At 46.1% G+C, this 21,401-nt stretch overlaps 2 protein-coding genes across 3 annotated transcripts in view; both read left to right on the top strand.

Annotated features, from left to right (window-relative positions):
- Positions 1 to 414: 414 nt before the first annotated feature.
- Positions 415 to 8,060, top strand: LOC115316625. The gene is made up of 4 exons (XM_029976057.3): positions 415 to 533; positions 2,041 to 2,331; positions 4,837 to 4,985; positions 6,832 to 8,060. Exons 2-4 carry the CDS (start codon positions 2,091 to 2,093, stop codon positions 6,922 to 6,924), a joined length of 483 nt encoding a protein of 160 aa, XP_029831917.2. The 5' UTR covers positions 415 to 533; positions 2,041 to 2,090; the 3' UTR covers positions 6,925 to 8,060.
- A 9,609-nt stretch (positions 8,061 to 17,669) lies between these two features.
- LOC115316638 overlaps positions 17,670 to 21,401 on the top strand; it is a 33,742-nt gene continuing 30,010 nt past the window's right edge. The window contains exon 1 of one of the 2 annotated variants that reach the window (XM_029976069.3): positions 17,670 to 17,824. In XM_029976069.3, coding sequence (XP_029831929.2) covers positions 17,742 to 17,824 — 83 coding nt within the window. In that variant the 5' untranslated portion in view covers positions 17,670 to 17,741. The remainder of the gene's footprint in view (positions 17,825 to 21,401) is intronic. The other variant, XM_040221492.2, reaches the window with a different exon arrangement.

Here is a 21,401-nt window from a genome sequence, read left to right as displayed (position 1 = left end):
TTAGCTACAAAAAGAAATACACGAACAGTAGAAACAAGGTATAAATATTAACTTGTATACATGGTGCAAAGCGGTTACCTCATACGAAACCGCTTTCCGAAAAGACTGAGCACCCACGTTGGCCGGCTGAAACGATTAATTTAATAAATAATGGAAATACACGAGCCAAAATAATACCAAGATATCTATTCAGTAATACTTCAATTCCCCCCCCCCCCCCCCCCCCCCCGAAAAAAGAATTAAATTGCGTGCGTTCGAAACAATGCTTGACTCATACAGGGACTACGTAACGTGGTAACACGGAGGTAACACAGACGCAACATTTCTGGCGAAGTGCGTATGCCGTTGATTGGAACTTTGACGTCAGAGTGAGATAAGATAAAGCTGTCGTTTCTAGATCACGAGGCAAAGGTCAGATTGGCCTCGTGTCCGCCACCGGCCTTTATATTGACGCTCGCACCTACAGCACTCAATATCGCACAAGACAGCGCACGTTGGATGAGACGACTACTTGCCGGTGGGAGAAGAAAAAAGTAAGTACTGCAAAGTTGCTTCTTCCCTCTATTGAAAACAATGGTTTTCAATGGAGCCAACCGCAGTATCGTAACGTTCTGAAACGTTGTTTTTTGTGTGTTTGGAGGTGAGATGTTTCTTTTCTTGCCGTTTATTACGATTAAAGGGACATTTAAAGGGACAAAAAACTTTAAATGCTTGAATTACACACGTATACAAACTAAAAAAATCTCGCCCCCTTTCTAACTTTTTTTCTTTTTTATGGCAAGAAAGAAAGAAGGGAATATTTACGCTTTGAGACTTATTTTGAGCAAGGAGCGATTCCGAGACCGCGGATTCTACATCGGCACGTGGACCCAAAATAAAATCATGGTTTAAAATCGGTTCAAATAAGCCTCGCGGCTTATATGTTGGGTCGCAATATTTCAGTTCAGGGAAAGTCTATTTTGTGACACTGATCCAGGCACCTCACTAAAACGGTTTTGGGGAGTTTAATGTGAAAAAGAACCAACATAAAGTGATAAGATCGCCCTACGCTAATTATGCAAAGAGCAACACTTGAGTTCATGATTCTACATAATGCGGAGAGCGAGTTCGTCCGCTTCTTTCGCAGGAGTTGCGGTGACATCAGAACGACGCCTATAGCTCTGATTGGCTTTGATTGAAAGGATAGTGGGTAGAATACCTCAATGCTAGATGCCTTGAGGTCTACCCACTATTTTTTTTTTTTTAATCAGCCAATAAGAGCTCGGCGTTTTGACATCATCGGGAACCCTTGAAACTTGTAGCCGAACTGAAGATTTAGCCAAACTGAAGCGTCCAGCCGAATTGAAACTTCTAGCCGAATTGAGGATGTAGCCGAACTGGAACGTCCAGCCGAATTGAAACTTCTAGCCGAATTGAGGCAATAGCCGAATTGAGGCTTCAGCCGGATTGGGACGACACCGTAAGAAGCAGACGAACTTACGCTTCGCATGACGTTGCGACGCATCCTATACGACAAATCTGCCGCTCAGTTGCCCACGTGTCTTGCGCCATGTTAAAAAAAAATAATAATAATGAAGCAATCGCAATGTTGCTTCAAATTTAGCTCTAAACGTTTTAGTAAGGACTTAGTGAGGAAGCCGAAGGACTTGGAGATTCCTTCGGCTTCCCCTTTGTAACGCGGAAATTTGGATTATGGATCTGGCCAGTTGACTCCTCTGGCACTTGCACTGCCGCTTCTATTGGCGCTTAAACGGATTGTCCGGTCTAAACCGGAAGTACTTAAGTTTTTGCGCTCGTTAGGTCTTGGGAGCTTTCATATAGACAAACGTCATTTTTTTATTTTGATATATAATTTCCAGATGTTAATTAAACTAGTCATGAGCGTGTGTACGAAACTGCGAAAAATTCATACCCCCGAAAGGACTGCTCATAATGTCTTCTAAACAAATTTAAACGATCGCTCCTCAAATTCTGCATTTCATGTCTTATAATAGGACATTTAAAGGAAAGTTGCTGTCAATCTATTTTTTCCCTTCACAGCTATCAGCTGCTTCGTCCGACCCATATATAGACATCTCCAATCCCGAGCCATGAATTACCGGTCGTGGTGCATACTGGTTGCTGCTGTCTTGGGCACCCTGGCCACTGCCAAGTGTGCCAGCCTGGAAGACGCTGCGCTGCGACTGAAGGATTTAACTTCGAGCGGAGGACTCGCCGGTTTGGGCTCCAGCAATGGCGCTACCCAACACGCAGAAAGAAAAGAGTTCCGCAACTACACGTCGGATAACCGCGAAATGATCTGCAGGCCGCTGGAAGGCGGCGGCTTTGAGTGTAAGACACCAACCCGGTATTTTTTTCTTCTCTTTTTAATTTAACTTTCACGTAACTTTTTCCTTTACAATTGACGGCAACGGACTCTACGAGCCCTCCCAGCCAATCAATTGCTGTGACCGTCTTTCGTCATTTTGCGTCCCACGCGTCGGTCACTCCTCCCGATAGGTTATCTGAGACACCCGCGTGAGACGTTGGATTGGCTTGAATAGAGAGTTTAAGCAGACCGTTTTAATACCTCCGATACACCCTATAACGATACCCGATAACGATACCATGTACGCGCTAAGGCGGCGGCGGAATATCAGATATCGTTATCGGAATCATCGGAACGATCTACTAAAACTCTCTACTCTGGCGACGCGTTTGCGCATGTCGTCATCGGGTATATTGCCATCGGAAGTATCGGGAGGAGATATTAAAACTCTATATAAAACAGTTTTAGTAGACCGTTCCGATACTTCCAATAGGGAGTTTTAGGGAACCATTTTTGCACATCCCATACGATGGGCCCTTTGGTACGCACTGCGCATGTGCAAGTCCTTTGCGGTGGCGCATACGCAGTTTGTACCGGAGGGCCCATCGTACCGTAACGGATGTGCACAAAAGGTTCCCTAAAACTCCCTAATAACGATACCCGATAACCACAGAATGATCGTGCAAGGGCGTCCAGGAGTGTCCGGTATCGTTATCGGAATGATGCACTAAGACTCCCCAATAACTCGTAGCGTCCTTTGCTGTCCGCCGCAAGGGAAAACGTAGATAGGTAGAGTGTAGTGTGATATTTAAAGAGTCTACAAGACGCCGCCATCATGATAACAGTTGCCATGTTTTGGGCATTGCTTCCAGCGTTAACTCTATGACCGGATATTGCACGCCGAACGCTGATAAGACGCTCGGTGACGAATTCAACCGAATGATCAGGCAGGGCTGGGCAGAGATAACCCCAAAAATATCTTGGAATACAGACACTTAGATACATGTATTTTCAGGCCCAAAATACAGATATTAAGACAGATTTGTCTTTTATGCAACCGGATGTCCCTGAGATACTTCTGAAAAATACAGAGACAGATACCGATAGAAATATATTTGTTCCCGAACGGTGCTATGTGGGGACGGCGTAGTTCATGGCGAATACGAATGGAAATTTATGCTTGTGCTTCTCTTTTTGTCATTTATACACTTCCCCTGAACTTAAACTAATTCTGCTAAAAAAAGTATCATGCCATGTGAATCATAGAGGTACTTAACGGTAAAGACTGCCTGCCATGCTTGACAAAAGGCGTTTGCACGAAATGAACCCTGTTTCGCCTTAAGGCCGCATCTCTAACTGCCGCCTCAAACTGCCGTTATGTGCTTCTGAGTAACCCCATAGTGTGAGGAAATTCGACAACACAGCCGTGTGCCGTTTCTCCATCCAACTCCTTTACAGCGTTCGCTATGATAAATTGGAAAGGGTGGAGGGCTTTTTTAGAGGAGATTATTGTGTTATTCTTACAAGTAACCTTCTTTAAACCACAGATTTTTCTTTTTGTTGCTGATTGTGATGGATTATAATATAAGGCGGGTTCATTCCATAAACTGTGAAAAAACTTGCACTAAACACATGTTTTTATCTTTTAAATTTATCATAATAACGGCAACAAGTGTAACGAGATGCCTAAGTCTGCCAAAGTATCACGATGCAAGCGATGCATTGTAAATGAATTTTACTACTGAAGTACAGATATATTTTTCAAACGTATCTCGATGCAGCAGATACTCGAATGTTACTAATTTGTCCCTGTACTCATTGAATTAAGATCTGTATCTAGGTGTATCTTAGATCATCTTCATGTTCTTTCATCAAGACGTGTACGTTTCAACTGCTCTAAGCGTCTCTTCTTCCTTCGACGACCAAATCTTGCGAGACCTCTATACTTCACGCAGCGCGGGAATGATGCACATTCATTGCGCTTTCCTCGATGTGACAAGGACTATGGTTACTCTCTCGTTACTCTAAGCCAGAGGTTGGCAACCGGCGGTCCGCGGGCCAGATACCCGCCAGCGTGCCAGAGTGTTTTCTATTGCTCTCTACAGAGAGCCCGTAGTACAGAGACTTTCGAACTGCTCTGTCGAAGTCACGTGGTTTATGGGCCGCATTTTCCATACGGGCTGCAAGGGGGAGCACGAGAGAGTTCATCGTCTGCAAACGCCTTTGCCTTTCCGCCTGCTTTCCTCCTCACAACGCGAAAACGCAGCGCATTCACACTTCCGGTCGATCTCCGCAGAAGGCGTCCGCCATTAAATTGCGAATGCTCCTCGTGATTTGAGATGCACCCGCTCTTCAGTCTTGGCTCTCTCTCGTAGTAAGAGATCTTAAGTGGTTCTAAGGCACCCTGTCCCAAGAAGTCGCACCCTGTCTTCAACCTAGCCTTTCTAGTGTGCTCTCGTAAAAAGGAGTCGCGAGTGTGCGAAGGGGCCTTAAGAAGTGACCTTAAACACGTGTGCCACCCTCTGCAGGCAAGTACACGGAGACCACCTCCAACTTCTCCCTGTCCTGGACTCCTGGAGCCATCGCCGGCCTTGTGGTGGGACTGATCGCGCTTCTCGTCTGCGTGACCGTATGCTGCGTCTTCGGCTGCCGGGGAGTGTGCGGAAGGAGAAACACGGTAGGTGCTTCATGCGCTAAATGAGAACGAGCGACCGAAGGCCATATCGGTGAAATCGCCGCACGTCGTCGCCAAATATACTGGCCGTCCCCCCCTTCAATCTCTGACGTAGCGTCGTTATATAAAACGAAAACGCGCTAAAATTGTAAGACTTTTAATAGTAAACACAGCACTGCACGGTTATACCATGTAGATGCGCACAATTCCAAAATACAGGAAACACATATAAATATTCATTATTCCTCAAAATGAAATTTTGAGATCCCTTTCGGGGCCGCTAAAAAATATCACATCGCCAACAAAGTTTTTTACAGCGGAGCTGTTAAGGGCCAGTTTCCCCAGGATTGTGTCTCCCGTAAAGAAATGAAGACACCGAACTCTGGACACCTAGCCTGTAACAGCTCCGCTGTAAAAGAAATCCGGCAGAAGTAATCTAACTCAACGACGATGTTCTTAAATGAGTTAAGATATATTGCCCTAATGCATGCAGTCGTCTTTGGTTTGAACCACTGATCTGAATGACAATTGCTGGATCGCGCTTCCCCGCTTGTTCGCTGCAGCGCGAGTGAAGCCACCGGACGGCCATCTTGCTCGTAGACGATTTGCGATTTTGCTAGCGTTTTGCTGCGGTTTTCCAGCGTGCTATAAACACGTTTTCTACTCGTTCGTCGTCATTCGCTGGAGAAGATTTTTAAGACTCTGTGTAACCGTTGAGACTTGCCGTTGTGAACACGTGGAAAGTTTTACGAAAGCGCAGTGCCGCAGGAAAAAGGCACAACTCGTCGGAAGCAACTTTCGCCGGTCTCGCGGTGGGGTCAAAGCTTCCTTGGCACGCCGAAGTGCTGCGTCTCTGTGCCTTCGCACGCTTGGATACCGATCAAGATTCGTTTCGGCGCCGTGTGGATGTGTTTGGCGAATGCAATGCGCGTCAAGCCGTATGTACCTCTGCAGGGGCAGCGTTTAACTTTTACGCTGACTGTATTTGTAACTTGCGGCACTCACGGTCCAGAAGCGAGCTTGATCCAGTGTCCAGTGGTGACGGAAGAGGGGGGGGGGGGGGGGGGGGAAGCGGCATCAGCGGCGCAATTTTTTGTTGTTTATTGGACGCTTATGACAATCATATCAGTAGTACGAAATCTTTATTTTTTTTGTGGCTTTTTCCTGCTGCACTGCGCTTCCATAAAAATTTCCACGAGTTCTCAAGCGAGTCTCAACCGTTACACAGGGTCTTAAAAATCTTCTTCGACGAATGACGACGAACGAGTAGGAAACGTGTCTTCAGCACACTGCCGCCAGCCTCTGTAACGCTAGCAAAACCGCGAATCCTTTCCGAGCAAGATGGCCGTCCGGTGGCTTCACTCGCGGGAGCGGGAAGCGCGATCCAGCAATTGCCATTGAGATCAGTGGTTTGTACGCTCGTGATTTCGACTAAACGGGGCTGGTTTCGTGGGACTACGGCCAGGTGGGCTGCCGACGTCCGCGAGAACGGACCAGCTCTCCGAAGACAACAACATGCACACCATGATAACAAAAAAAAAAAAAAAATATATATATATATACGCTGCGAGGTTGGAATTTTTATTCTCCGCTGAGTCGGAACCCCTACGCTAAATGCAACCGCATTTAGTCGAGGATCCGCGCAACGATAGCAGCGATTTCTACATCATTTTTATGTGTGTAATAACTATAAAGTTCGTTAATAAAAAATGCAAATGTGACCCGATTTGGGTGAGTTACGCAGAACCTAGCGCTTCCACTGCGCTTCCAGTTTTTGGTCAGCATCGTTTTACACTGTTACGGCTCCTAGCCCATGAAAGAGTTGACCTGATTTCACGATTTGTTTCAGCCAAACACGACGGTGGCATACCAAACACCGCACCAGGTGACCATGGGACCGGCGACCCAGTCCTTTCCCCAAGGTGCTTACCCTAAACAGTAGCCCTGATCATTGTCTTTCGCTTTGAGAACAACCCCAAAGCAACCGAGCCAGCGGATTCGTCGACCGGCTACATCCTCAACGGCGCCACCGCCGACAAGTCGTATGAGTCTGAAAAGAAAGAATAAGAACTTGTGTATAACTGCGGGAAACATCTGTGCTATACGCCATTTATATAAATGCACAACACAGCGCTTTTCATATCCACTGCCCGATAAGCGCAAGTTTGTCCCTTTGTACAAAGAGTACCTCTTGCGTGTGCCCTTTGTCCTATCTCGTCTGTGTCGTCCTCTCTATGTTTTATTCTTTCTGTTATCTAGCACCTCTTGTGTTCTACATTTCTTCCATATAAATTAATTTAATAAAAAGCACTAATGTGCATTTAAGTGACCTTTCGTTATAAAATTACCCGATTATTTGACAAGAAAAGAAAAACGCATTTGAATGCCGTAATAGACCATATTCAAAACTCCATCGAGCAACATTGGCGGGGTTCTTTTCTTGGGAGCACGAAGACTGTGTTTGAAACCGAGTTTCCGCCGAAGGCTGACGCCGCACTCGTTCTCAAAACGAGCTGAGACGACTTCACGCCGTACGCTGACGCGACCCTTAAGGTTCAATGCATGCTCAGATTGCGTGTCCAAACAATGACAGATTCAGGTAATTGGCACTGCAGCTACGAGATGGCATGCACGTTTGGAAAGGGTTTATTGGAGGGCATTGGCGGCGAGTATCAAGAGCTTTATCGCAATCTCGTCAGGAGAAAAAGAGTTGTTTGGGTACGGCAGCATATATATATTTTTTTAATTATTATTATGTTTCATAGGGGTCATTAAGGGAAGTTGTAAAATGTAAAATGTTTCCACGGCAAAAAAAAAAAAAAAAGGTCATTAATAAGTGTGCCGAGCAAAGAAACGGCTTACTGAGGCTCCGGTGTTTATTGTTTACTGTGTTTTCAGTAATCTGTCAGAGTAAAGTCGTCTCTATATAGTGCATCACCTTTATGTCGTTTCAACCATTCGCGCGGTATTTATAGTCATCATTGTTTACCATGCACACACTGTATGTTTTTGATGTTATAAGTTGTTCTCAGGTATGCAGGTTCTACAATGTACCAATAAAACCCCATTCGTCACTTACTCCGTGTTACCGACATCAATTTCGACACCTATGACGCAGAAGTCTCCGTACCAATGTTATGCGAGTACGCTCTGCTTCATCTATAAGGCCCGGTCACACACTTGGGCTTGCTTACGACCGAATTTTTGTAACCTCTTACGACGAGAGAAGACACTAGCACGCTCGCGCCATCTATGAGGTGACCCTGGAAGCTCACTGCACTAGAGCAGAGGCTTTGCAGTAGTTGCGAGATCAAATGTACGTGATATCTACTAGAAATAGTCGCTTACAACATTGTCAAAAACCTCTCAAGACAACAGTGAATAACGCGCGAAAATAAAACAGAAACAAATATACGGGCTGCCAATTTTCTCCACGGGTACACGTTAGATGGCGCCAGATCTGTTCTCTCGTCGTAAGAGATCCCAAGCGGTTTTAATGCACCCGGTTGTAAGCAGTCGCCAGTGTGTCGACCGGGCTTAAGGTGGATCTCAATGGACGGTAGAGCTAATCCATAGCTTATCCAAGCTATGGATTGACTCTACTGGAGCCAATTCATAGCTTGGAGCATGTCACGTGTCCTTCCGGTTGGGCGGAGTGAGGCGCGGAGCGAGGCGAGGAGAGTAAAGTCACGTGGTACGCATGGAGCGCTGAATTGGATAACGTGACTCGTAGGGTCGGCTGCGGTACATCGTAAGGGGGAACGGAGTGTAAAGGGTACTAAAATATAGGCGTACACATATATTTTTGTACACTCTGGCAGAACGACCTCGATCATTGCGGGGGTACTACGTATCACAGTGGTGTATATGCCGACCCGTATCACATCTTATGGCGGTGGCAGTTATGGACTCTAATGCCAGCCGATGATTGGTGTATGATCATTGTCCTGACCGTGCGGGTCGCCTAGGCAACAGCAGTGCAGAAAATGGCGCGTCGCCGTGGAGGGAAGAGTGCGGCTTGTGTGACGTCATAGTGCTGCATGCAATGCGAAGCAGCGCGCTCATGGTGGTACGCGGTTCACGAGACTCGGATGAAATTTGGCCGCACAGCCGGCGATTTTCGAAGGCATACTTTGCAGGGTCTAGGAGGTTAGTTTAGTATATATAAAGATAGAGCTAATTTTGTTATGTGTTTGTTTGGAAGTCGGAAAATTCAGCAGACACAGTGGGCGTCTGGCGTTTCCGCTGAAAGTGAGAAATTTGACCAGTGCAGTGCCACCGTTGACCTGAGGACTTCAACGTGCATCTCTAAGTAGTGACGTACACGACCGAACGTCGGTATGATGCTCATTCAGATCGAAACGGGCCGAGGTTGGGATCGAATCTCAGGGATCCCTGGGTTTTGCAGAGGGCTTTCGTTCCACGCGCTCCTAGCTGCGATGATCTAACGCGCTCAAACTATATGCATATAGCGTTAGCAACGTAATGGCGCGCACCTCCAGCACAGATCGGTTACACGTTTACACACGTGTGCCTTGTCGCGTGGCGACGGTAGAACTGGGCGGTGAAACAGAGAGTCGCTTCGAGCAGCTCGAAGACGCCCGAACCTTTCTTCACTTCCTCGCGTCTCGTATTGCAGGCGCCGCCCATAAACTCTGCGACCTCGATCGAGCAGTCGAAGTCACACCAAATCTAGGCGCACTATATTTTTGGGAACTTCTGAATGTGTGTGTGTCTGTGTGCCTACGGTGTTTGTGTGTGTGTGCCTGTGACTGACCTGGGTCGCAATCAATCAACAATTATTGGTTGAAAGTGTGCCTTGCTGGTCTTCTTACAGGACTTGCGAACATTGTCATTCTGCTTCTAGCCTGGAGACGCTCACGCAAAGGAAGAAGACTCGTGCTAAGATAAAGGATATTACTCACGCCTATAGATGCATCACACACGCGCCAGGTTACAGCCGCCATTGATGACCTTCTCTTGTCTTACCCAGATGCCGAGCGTCTGAGGCGGGCGTTGACGAGCCTCCAGCCCTTCCTAGATAAGATGGGCATACGTACCTTCCCAGAGGCCAGAGCGGGGCATACATTGGACGCGAGTACCGCGTCAGCGTTCGGCTGGGCGTCGGGACCAATCAGTAAAAACCCTGGTCCGAACAGGAACACTGAGGCAGCAGTCGTACTATAATCTGTGTCCCGCGTTCAGCTTCGGTAGCTATAAAGGGAAAAAAAAAAGAAACAACACTACGACTTTGTTATCTAGAAGGGAGTAACCTGACCTTTTCTGGTGATAACAACGGAAGCTATGCGTCAAATCGTCTCCAGTGTAGAACGCAGCCGGGATTTACCATTGCGCTTGAGTGTCACGGCTAAATGAAACTAAAACGGGCAAAACGTAAGCATCCCACGGGAGTTTCTTTTACTTCTGTCAAGTTTCGCCTAGCAACGATTACGCCCGTTTCATGGGTACTCCAAAGGTACACTAAAGAATGAACTCCCTTAAAGATTCGTCGAAAGACCGCACGGCGATGGACACGCGCACAGTCAAGTCCACGAGATGAGTTGCCAATTCCTAAAGGAAAGAGCGTTCCGAAGGCCTTTGAAGTGCACGTGAAAGAGCTCTGGTAAAAGCATAATCTGTCCTAAAACAACGGGTGGTGGTGCGTGTAGGCGTCTTATGAGGAGAGCAAGTGCTTCTTGCGGAGGAGTTGCTGTGACGTCGGAGCGACGCCCAGCACTGATTGGCCTCGATTAAAAGAATAGTTGGTAGACTTCAATGCTATAGATGCCCTGAGGTCTACCCACTACTGGTTTTCCACCAGCCAATCAGAGCTCGGGGTCGTTCTGATGTCACCGCAACTTCTGCGCAAGACGCAGACGTCTTGCTCTCCGAATACACCGCCCGCGCACCGAAGGTGGGCCTGAAGTGGCCCCCATACGACGTCATTAAAGCCGGACTGCCTCGTTGTCGGATGCCGCGATGCTGGCGGGTGGTCGTAGAACTTCCGGCAAAAAGCACGAGCCGAGCCGAGTTCACGTCGAACATTGACGCATGCCTCGTGTTTAGTACGTGTTCAGAGCATGTGAGCGAGCAATGGTGGACCGGCGTTGGCGCGGACTTTTGATAAAGGAATCGGAGAGCAAGGGGCGTGAACAAAATAAACCGCGCTACGCGCGTCCTTGTTGAGCTCTCATTGACCATAGCCATCCTTCGGGGATCGAACACAGGGTGGCCCGTCGAACTGGTGCGGTACAACTCTCGGTCAGCTCTTGGAGTTGCTCTGCAATTTCATACGGTAATCTCTACGAGAGAAAGAGAGAGAGAGAGAAAGAAGAAAGGTTCCCCCAAAACAACTTTCTTTCCCCTAAATTCCCCTAAATCACTTAGGAGAGTCAGTCGCTGCAATACGGAGTGAACGAGGTGAATGACGAGACTGAATTATGTTTAGACCTACGCGTAAAGACACGGCGACACTGTGACATTGAGCACGGCGTGACCACACGTGAAACGTCAATTTCAGTGTGACGTGACGTGACGCCGGTGTCATGCTTTATGACACTTTAGCTTCATTCAGTAGGGTCTAAGAATTAAAACAGCACAGAGGACGAGATACCACATGAAAGAAAACACAGACACGGCTAAGTATGCCGTCCCAACTCGCCCATCGTCATTTGGCTTTCAAGCCAAATGACTCCTTCTGAATCAAGACTTCTTTTTTTTTTACACCCCTGTTTACAGTTATTTCAATTGCCTTTAGATCGAAGAGTTTATAGAGAATAGGTCAAACAGGGTACGTCGAGTGCTGCGCAGTGGGGATCACTGAAGGATTATTCGGCTCTGTGAAGGCATGGGTTCTGAAAGCCTTTCGAACGGGCGTTGTAATGGACCGTACTATACACGTTAACTGCGCGTTGTGCGTTGCGGATTGCGTTGTTTCACGCGGGTCGTCGTTTAGGTTCGGCGAACAAGTTTGCCAGCTTCCTGCGCAGGGGTTACAGTGACGCCACAAATTCGAGCCTCGAATATTTCTACTTGGGGCTCGTGCGACTAGACCATCTTAAATATATCGCGCACTTCGCGCGAAACATTTTTTTTTTTTTTTTTTTAAGCACCAAGAACAGTTGCAGTTCTATAAAGTCACATTGCGTTTCTGTGGTCTGACGATTTTCTTGCAACATCCTGCTTCGTCAAATTCGTAATGGCGGCTACGCTTCAGAAGTAAAACGGCTACAATTTGGGGACATTGTAACCGTTCTGCTGGTCAATGTCCACTCCTTCGTGTTCATCTTCTGTGTTTGCGCGTACAAGTTTACAATCAACCAACTAGCCCAACAACAAGTCTTGCTAAATTACAGGCCACGCTCCGCCAGAGAGGAGGCACCAATACGGTTTAGACTTTAGAAATCTCCAATGCATGCGAAATAAAATTTAAGAAAAAATTAAAAGAAAGGAAAGCTAAGAAAGGAAGGGAAGTGGGAGGCAAAACGATAATGTGTGTCTGTTGCGCTTATATCCTCAGTGTCTTCTACTTGCGTGGCGACGGCAAAACAATGTTTTCGCCCCTACTGGAAGTGACGACAATTCAAGATGGCGGCGCCCTTGAAGAAAGGGTCTCTCAGAGCAGACGTACGAACAGTGTCAAAATGGCTCAGTTATCGGACACCGTTATCATATACAACTGCGTACACAAAGCGCAGACAGAGAAAGTTGTACGACGATACGAACCCTAAAGAAGAAGACTACTCCTGATAAGCTTTCGAGGAAAACAATAAACACTGCTGATTTGAAATTTCTTTGCACGGTCGTTTCACGTGACACATCCCAGTGGTGTACACCAGACACCTGTACCGATGCCCGTACCCACAGCGAGACTGTGCGCATCTTTTGCCCCGTAACGTGCAAATCCCACGTTACAGTACCACATACTGCCCCAAACACCCACTCCTGATTTGGCCGGCGATAAAGCTGGTGTGCCAGTCAACATGTCCCCTTGCCCGTCCGCACCACCGCCGTATAAATGATTGCTGACCGGCTTGGCTGACTGGTTTACCGAGCCTCAGTTTTGAAACTAAGACGACAACCATAATCCAAGCTTTGCCGCGAGTGTTGAAGGCAAAAGTAGAATGGCTCAGACTTTTAATACCGATTCCGTGATATGGCTTGTTACAGAACAAAGCATATATACACCTTTCCCGTTGTATCGCGGCAAGACAAGCATGAAGATGCTGAACTAGCTGCAGCACGAGGACACAACGTCGCACCTTTCTTGTAGATATGTAAATAGTTCGTAGTTATAAATAACAGAGTTTTGTTTTGAGCATGACCGATAATTCCGCTGTGCTAATTTACACAACTGACTCCAAGCAACATCTTCTGTAATCGTATTATTCACCTCAAGCATCGGGTCTTTGCGGAACGTTACTAGTTTCCCCCTTAAATGGCGGTCCAATCCAAACCACCAAACCAATCTAAAAGCCCGAAATCTGTTTAGGTTTCAAATAACTTTTGCAGGCCGGAGCGGCTGGAAAGTGTGCGGATCTGTGAACGAGACAGCGTTCACATCTGTGAACGAGACGTTCTCGCACGACCGCTTTCGATGTATGTAGGTGCATCTTAGTTTTGCTCTATGTTATTTTATCAAAACGTAGAGGCTTCAAGAACCAAAATCATTGCTTCGTCCTTCGAGAACCAAATCCTGTAAGAACTACTTCGCCGAACGCACAAATAATGTGCAAGAATTTTTTTCTCGAAATTTTATAACTAGTATAGATTAAGAAAAAGCCTTAGTGCTGAATTTTAGGCGCCACCAAATAAAGGTCAACAATGGGCATAGTGCAGACACGAGTGCTGCGTCATTGTTTGTCTAAGACTCGTGTTCGATCAGCACGAGTCCCATCGGCACTCTGAGGCCGGCACACTTTTCTCCTTTCCAATCTATGCGTCGCGGTGGTCACCTTCAGGTGACGACAAAAAATGTGTCACTACGGCTGTGTCACCTATACAGTCACAGACAGCCCAAAGGCTAGTTATCACATTTGCGACTGCTTACCACCTGGTGCCTTAAAACCCCTTGGGATCTGTTGCCACGAGTAGGGAGGCTCAAGTGAGGGTGCAACTGCTAGATCGGGTATCACGGGATATGGACGCCATTTAATCGCTAAAGTTTGCTGGGAGTCTATGAGGCAAAGGGTGGTTTTATTTCCTAACTCAGGTCATAAGAGCCAATTAATGTACTTAAATAATTTACACAGGGTATAAATGATTACTTTTCCATAGCCGCCAGTTTTGTTCCGATAGGTTAAGTATTTGTTTAACGCAAAAAATGGTAAAGTCCGACGTCGTGGACGTTGCTTTAAACCCTTAAATTGCAAGCGCCCTCTAGGTTTTGAGTTGCACCCACCCTCATTTGAGCCTCCCTAGCGACGAGAGGACACACTGGCGCCACCTGTCGGATAACCAGAGCATTTTAAATTCCCGTATATATATTTTTTCGCGCATCGTTCTTTTTAACGCGACAGCGTTTAGGAGGCCGTGTCGCAAGAAATCCGCCGTCGGTGTCAGCGTCGGCATCGGCATCACCAAAAAGTACCATAATGCAACGCGCGCAGCCACATGTGACGTCACACGTGGCTGTGACGTTATGTCTCTATCGACCCCCTAAAGTTGGCGGGCAAAGTTTCCGCTAAATTCAGCGAAACTCAGCGCTCGTGTTGTCCTGTTCTTTCTGTCCTATGTTCCGCGCATTTCCATCTAGTCAGCGAAAAAATTTCCTGCCAAAATTCGCGGAAACTTTTCCCTCCAAATTTAGCGGAAACTTTTCCCGACAAATTTGGCGCCAACTTTTCCTGCCGAATTTAGCGCAAACTTTTCCTGCCAAATTTAGTGAAAAATTTTCCCACCAAATTTGGCAGGAAAAGTCTTGTGACGTCGTTTTCCGCGGTAAATTTAGCGGGGAAACTGAATTGGTGTTGAGGTCACATGACGTCAACTTCCGCTAAATTTAGTGGGTAAAAACTTTTTGCCAAACTTAGCGGGAAATGTTGCGAAAATTTCCCGCTAAATGGGAGGGGAGGAGGAGAGGAGAAGGGAAGGTTACGGAAGGGAAGGAAGGGCATATCTTCCGCTCAGTACCCTTCCCTCCTCCTCCTCAAGAGCTGCGCTCTAATTCGGCACTTCGGGGCTGTGATCACTGCATCCGAAACCGCTCTCTGAACACAACAGTGTGAGGACCGTTGCGAGGTTGGAGTTCCCGTCCTTCGCCAAGTCGGAACCCCTGTGCTAAATACTAAAGCATTTCGTCTAGAACAGCAACGATTTGGGCTTTTTTTTTTCTTTTGAGTCATTAAGGACAGTGCACCTGAGGAGCAGACCTGGCAGCCTCCCGCCAAGCAGGGGGCAACACGCCCTTTTTCGTGACACCCTAAGTTTTCATGTATACTCGAACTCAAATAAACGTCGATTGATCGATTGATATTTTGACTAACTGGTTGATTCATTGATCACTTTTACGCGCGTACCAACACTCAAAGAACTTTTGCAGTAAAGCACACACGTATGCACACATAACAGATTCTATGGACGCATATCTAAAAAAAGAAAACAGTTTCGCACAAAAACAATCGCAAGGTTTCGAAACCTCGTGGTGAAAGCCTGTCACATTCGCAAAAGCGGTGACAGGTTGCAATCAAGATTTTCATAAAATACTCAAATATTTATAGAATTTGTGGTCATTTATATGGGCACGCAAGAAGGGTTTGACTGTCCATTAAATCACGAATTAGCATACGCAAAAGCCTAATATCCCAAATAAACCGCATGTTGTACTGTAAAACACACATATTGGTTTGTCTTAAAAAAGAAAAAAAAAAGAAGAGACCACGTTCTTAACTGTAGGAACGTAGTTTCAGGAAACAGATTCGACAAAAGTCTGTGTCGAAAATGTACATACCTATAGTCGGTTACAAGCTAAGAAAAAACCGGAAATGCCTCTCAGAGGAAAATGTAATCCTACGCCGAGAAACGCCAGCCAATTGGTTTCATGACGTCACGATTCTGTGGACCAATCGCGATCCTTTTGAAAAAAAAAAGCTCAACATGGCTGCTGGCCTTAGCAACGCGATGCTATAGTTTCTCGTGACAATTATTCTGCTTTTTTGCACCGTGTTTTACGTGCCCGAGGTTACGCCACGAAATCTTAATGGCATCGGCTTGCGTTTGCAGCAGTTTTTGCGCGACAACGGGAGAATCCAGCGACGCTATCGCCAACGAAAATTTCGAAGCGGGCGCGAGGCTTAGCACTGCTGAGAGCTGGAAGACGGTATGTTAGACAGTATCTTGGACAGAAAATGAATTGGGAAGACGGTACATTGGACATGACTTTCTTTCTTTACTAAACAGCTATTTCGTTGACAAAAACATATTCTAACTTATTTAAATGTCCTGAATGAATTAAATAAATATTGTAGTAGTTTAAGACACGTTTCCTGGAGGAAGAAAAAGCAACGTTGCTAGCGAACTACTTTCTCGACGGCGGAGGCACTTCAGATGGGCGCAATGCGCTTGTGGGTGGAGCTAAAAGATTGTTCTTAGGTTGCATCCGACTATAGATTGTTCAAATTGCTTAGTTTACCAAGAGTATCTCAAGTTTTTGTTTTCTTCTTCGCCACACGTAACCGGCCTAAGAGGACCTGTCAGGAGTTGTACTTTCTATAACCTTCACTGGCTGACTCAATGGATACTTCGTATAAAATATCTGCCTATATTCATCGACAATTTAAGAAACGAAAGGCGTGGTTGAAAGGGGCGTTGAACCTAGAGAAAAAAACCTTGTGTTTTCTACCTGGTTAAGGCGGGCGTGTCTCAAAACAAATGTTTGTCGAAATAATAAATTGTTTACCCAATATTTATGCTTCGATACGCATATTTCGATTAGCAGGCGCAACCGAAATCGTACTCCTGTGAGATGATGATGATTGCGCTTGTGCCCAACTAGTGAGCGCTCGAAGTGCCCAGCACGACTGCGTACAAACGATATCATCATGATCCCACAGGTGTACAATTTCGATTTCGCCCGCCAATCGAAAAATTCGTGTTGTAAAAAAAATATTGGGCCAAAACGATTTTTTTTTTTTGTTTGTCTAGGCTCAGTGTTTCTTTAATGTTCTCACGTTTCTTGCTTAATGATTGGTTCTTCGGCACTCTTATCCCCTAATGCCGTAACCTGATTGGCTGAGGGGCGGTAATGAGATGCATGATACTCGCCCCGTCCTGCCCTTCTGAAGCTGAGATCCATGGACTATGAGCGCCGAGGTGTTTCGGTGGCGCCCTCTATATGGTTTCCGTTCGTGACGTCACGACCAGGATTTGCCTCGCCGTGATTGGCAGGATTTGCCTCGCGGTAAGCCGGTGATTGGGCAGGCAGGATCAGAGTACAGGAAGCTATGGTTTGGCCAATCGCGAACGCCAACCACAGTGACACTTTTCGTCGCACACATGAAGCGATATCATTCCCAAATTCCAGAGATAAGACCTAACGAGGGTATAATAACATACCTTTCATGCAAGCAATCATGACAGGACGCAAAAAATAACAGGAAAGAAAGCGTATACGTCAGAGAATACCGATCGAACTGGTATTTACATCGTAAGTTCCGCTCTCTAGTTGGAAGACAATAGAAGGATAAGATACCATTGACGCCGCCGTATTTCCAGCCGCACAAACGCTTTCGAGCACTGGCCTCTTCGGCTAGATAAGTTTATATGAACTGCAGTCCAACATCCTGCTCTCCAGAGGGAAGGAAGCATTCCGACCGCCTACGCCGGGAATTTTCTCCAAACAAAAGGTGAATACCTTCACTTCAGCATGGTTTTTACGTTTTTAGACTGACTGATCGACTTGTGCGCTCAAAACGGCTCTAAAAAAAGAGAGATTGATAAGGTGAACACTTTCATGCTTCTTCCTACTAAGGTGGAAAAAGAGTGAAGTGTCTGAACAAGGCCAGGCCAAGGCGGTCAAAGTTTGCACGGGCTTCGCGCATTTCCCGATAGGGGCGCTCTCAGTTTAGGGGCCTAGCGGCAGCGTTCGGCTTCTCGTCAACATGCGAGGCAGCCAATACTACTGAAGCCTTTTGGAAGACCATCGAGCAGACGAAAAGACGACTGGAGGATTGGTGGCACCATACACAACACAGGGGGCGCTGAATTCACCCCCAGGCTTGGGCACGATTATTTGAGCCCGCCCGTTATAAAGGGAGCAGCCGCAGTATCATCATCATCATCATCATCATCACCTATAGATTACCAAGCAAAGATTAAGTGAATGGTGGCAGAAAGCGAGAGAAAACTAGGTATTTTCTTATTAACTGATGGTAAGGGGGTTTTATAGCCTCACTTTCTTTGCAGTGTGGAGTGAATATAGATTTCACATTTAAATATTCTAAGCTTAAATGGTAAAACAAAATGGCTAGGTGGCGTAAGCTACCGCCCTATCCAAAGGGCTCAGCCGGATTCATCCATCCATCCATCCTATCCTAAGGGCGCGCGGTCGCCCGCCGCGCGGCCTTGTAAACACGTGCGCGAATAAGGACGGTTGCTCGAGCGGCTGCCGTCGGCCCCCTCGTGCCCATTAAGATGCCTCTAGACATGTTTTGCCGCCTCACGCTGTTTGACAGAAATGCGAGCGAACCTTCGCCACACTTGCTCCGTGGCGACGAAGTGGTGCCGTCGCCACGGAGCGATTTATATATATATGAACGAAGCTTGGAGAATGCCAAGACTGAAAATACGTTTTGACGTAAAAGAAAAGTTTGTAATGTGATACTTAGGCCGTGAAACGTCACTTTTACTCACACGGCGCAGCATGTTTCTTTCTCTCTTTTTTTGTTTATATGTTAACATAATTTTAGTATTGTCGTTCACCGAGTTCCTTACTCAAATAGGCCGTTTTTAAACGTCCAACAAGCAACATGGGCAGTCGCCATTGCTCGGACATGAAGCGCCTGATTGGATGCGATTCTTCGCCGAACGCTGACGTCATACTCGTATCCAACGAATGCTCAGAGTGTGAGCAATGGCGGACAGGCGTTCGCGCGGTCTTTTGAGGAGGGTCTATTGCAGCGATTGTCTCTTTCAAATTGCTCTCCGAGAAAGTAGATGCACTGGATCGAGTGTAGCGTATATACGTATTTATATAAACAAAAAAAGGGTACCCGCCATCTAATACTGCTCCTTTAAATTTGTAAAATAATAATAATAATAAGTTGTGCCGATTATTATACGGCATCTTCAGTAAACACTGTGACTACTTGTTTTAATTGACTACGGTCACTTTAAGAGCCAGAGAGCGTTGGCTTTTTTTTTTTGCGCTTTTTGTTTTGTTATTTGTTCTTAAACTTCCTTATCAGCGAATGTCGCCGTCTGATTAGATATGAAGCGATAAGATGTTCGGAACTGAAAATGCCCAGCATTTGCTGAACTGCCCTTGTCCATAATACGTTTAGCTGTTGCATTTCGCCGTTACAATACGCGGATGATGTACTCAGCGTCCGGCCCGTACAGGCCTAAATACGTAATGCTAATGAAGTTATGCATGTCTAGTCATATTATGCATAGAATGTGCAGTATTTGAGGAGTGATTTGATTTTATTTATTTAAAAGGCATCAAACAATAGGGAGTATTCACTGGCGGCCATATCTGTGTGCGTGGTTGCTGAGCGCGTGCTGACGGCGAGCTTCCACAGTTCTTTTGCAACGTGCATTCCACACCATCAAGATTGCCGGTCTTAGCAGGCTATTAATGTAAGCTCGTTCTGAGCATGCGCCCTAAACACCGCCCTCAAATATGGCGTCCAGTGAATGCCTCCTATATTGTTCCGAGGTTGAAGCACCTATATTTTTTTTTTTTTTATAAATTTATTTGACAAATTTAAGGGGGAAACTGACCTTGTACGTCAATTTTTCGGCTAAATTTATCGGGACACTAAATTGGTGTAATAGGTCGCGTGAAGTAAAGTCCCGTGTTATTAATTTCCCGCTAAATGTAGCTTGGAAATTTAATCGGCATGTAGGTCACGTGCCGTAAAATTTTCTGCTAACTTCAGCGAAGGAATTGAATTAGCCTGTAGGCCTCGAGATGTCACGTCACGTGATATCAATCTACCAGCTAAGGTTAGCGGGAAAACTTAGTTGGTGTATACTTCACGTGACATCAATTTCCCCTCGAATTTTTTAAAGAAATACATGGGCGGACAGACGCGCGAATTTTGGGTCTGCAGAGTTCCGCTAAAAAACATTGCATGCCTTAAAAAAATCAGTATAACGGGTTATTAAAAAGGTCGTTGTATGTGAGAAATTGTGAACATTCTCTTTGAGGATTAGGTCGCGAATGGTTTTTGTGACGCTTTTGTGAGAGGCTGACATGGACCATTTCAATAATTGACCTCTGCGCACTGCCGTCTTTGTCCACTGGGCTGCGAAGCGCGTTTCGAGCATGCGCCAGGGCCAGATAAAGAAATATAGGGGCCCTGGACTAACGAGCACTTTGCCCCCCCCCCCCCCCCCCCCTAAACACCGCCCTCAATATATTGTCGTAATATATTGTGGGGAGGGGGGGCCTCCTCACAATATATTACGATTCTAAGGAAAGCGAGAAACGCATCAAACGTGTGCTTGTAGCACCAACGACTATAAATCTACTTCGAACGTCCGTCTTATACGTATTTTGCCTTTCGGAAATGTTTAGGCCCGTAATCCCGTAAGTAGACAAGACTGTACTCTAAAATTTTTTTTTATCTAACACACACATCACGGAGTAGCAGAGCAAGGATGTGTACACATGGTACACGACGAATACACGATAAATGCAGATAATCAACGCTATACAGTATATGAGGCAACACGAACGATAAACTGGAGGGTACAGTACAAATGGAAATTACCAACACTAAGTTACAAAACAATGTACCAAAATGGAAACATTGGAAATAATTGACAAATACTACACCAAACAAACGCTATATGCTTCTCACGGGCACTCTTTGTAATGAGTTGGACAAAAAAAAAAAAAAAAAGCCAATCATCAGCACGGTTATATTGTCACGGGTGGTGACCAAAGGAACACTAAATAAACAGAAAGAAAGAAACGTTTAATGTGGCGAACTTGTGCCAAAAACTAAAAGGGTACAAAGATAATAACAGAGCGTCGCGGGCGTCGAAGTCGGCGTAGCAGCACAGTCGAACGCTGGGGCGAAACTGACTGCGGCTCGCCACGCGGAGCCCCTTATGTACATGCGTGGTCTTCTGGAATAATCGGCGAAGAAACTTCGACGCGTGGAACATTCGGGCCTGGAACAAGCAACATGATTCTCGAATTCTCCGGAACACTAAATTAGAGGAATAAACAAAAGACATGTCGCTCCAGGA

The sequence above is a fragment of the Ixodes scapularis genome, unplaced genomic scaffold (genome assembly GCF_016920785.2).
Source record: "Ixodes scapularis isolate PalLabHiFi unplaced genomic scaffold, ASM1692078v2 PGA_scaffold12__126_contigs__length_90152505, whole genome shotgun sequence".
NCBI lineage: Eukaryota > Metazoa > Arthropoda > Arachnida > Ixodida > Ixodidae > Ixodes > Ixodes scapularis.
The sequence above is the reverse complement of the archived record's forward strand: the minus strand, read 5'-3'. Positions and strand labels throughout refer to the sequence as shown.

Excerpts from the sequence above, each read along its gene's own strand:
- LOC115316625 (XM_029976057.3), top strand. The coding sequence starts at position 2,091 with ATGAATTACCGGTCGTGGTGCATACTGGTTGCTGCTGTCTTGGGCACC. Across the intron at positions 2,332-4,836 it reads GGAAGGCGGCGGCTTTGAGT|GCAAGTACACGGAGACCACC; the intron begins GTAAGACACCAA and ends CACCCTCTGCAG. Across the intron at positions 4,986-6,831 it reads TGTGCGGAAGGAGAAACACG|CCAAACACGACGGTGGCATA; the intron begins GTAGGTGCTTCA and ends GATTTGTTTCAG.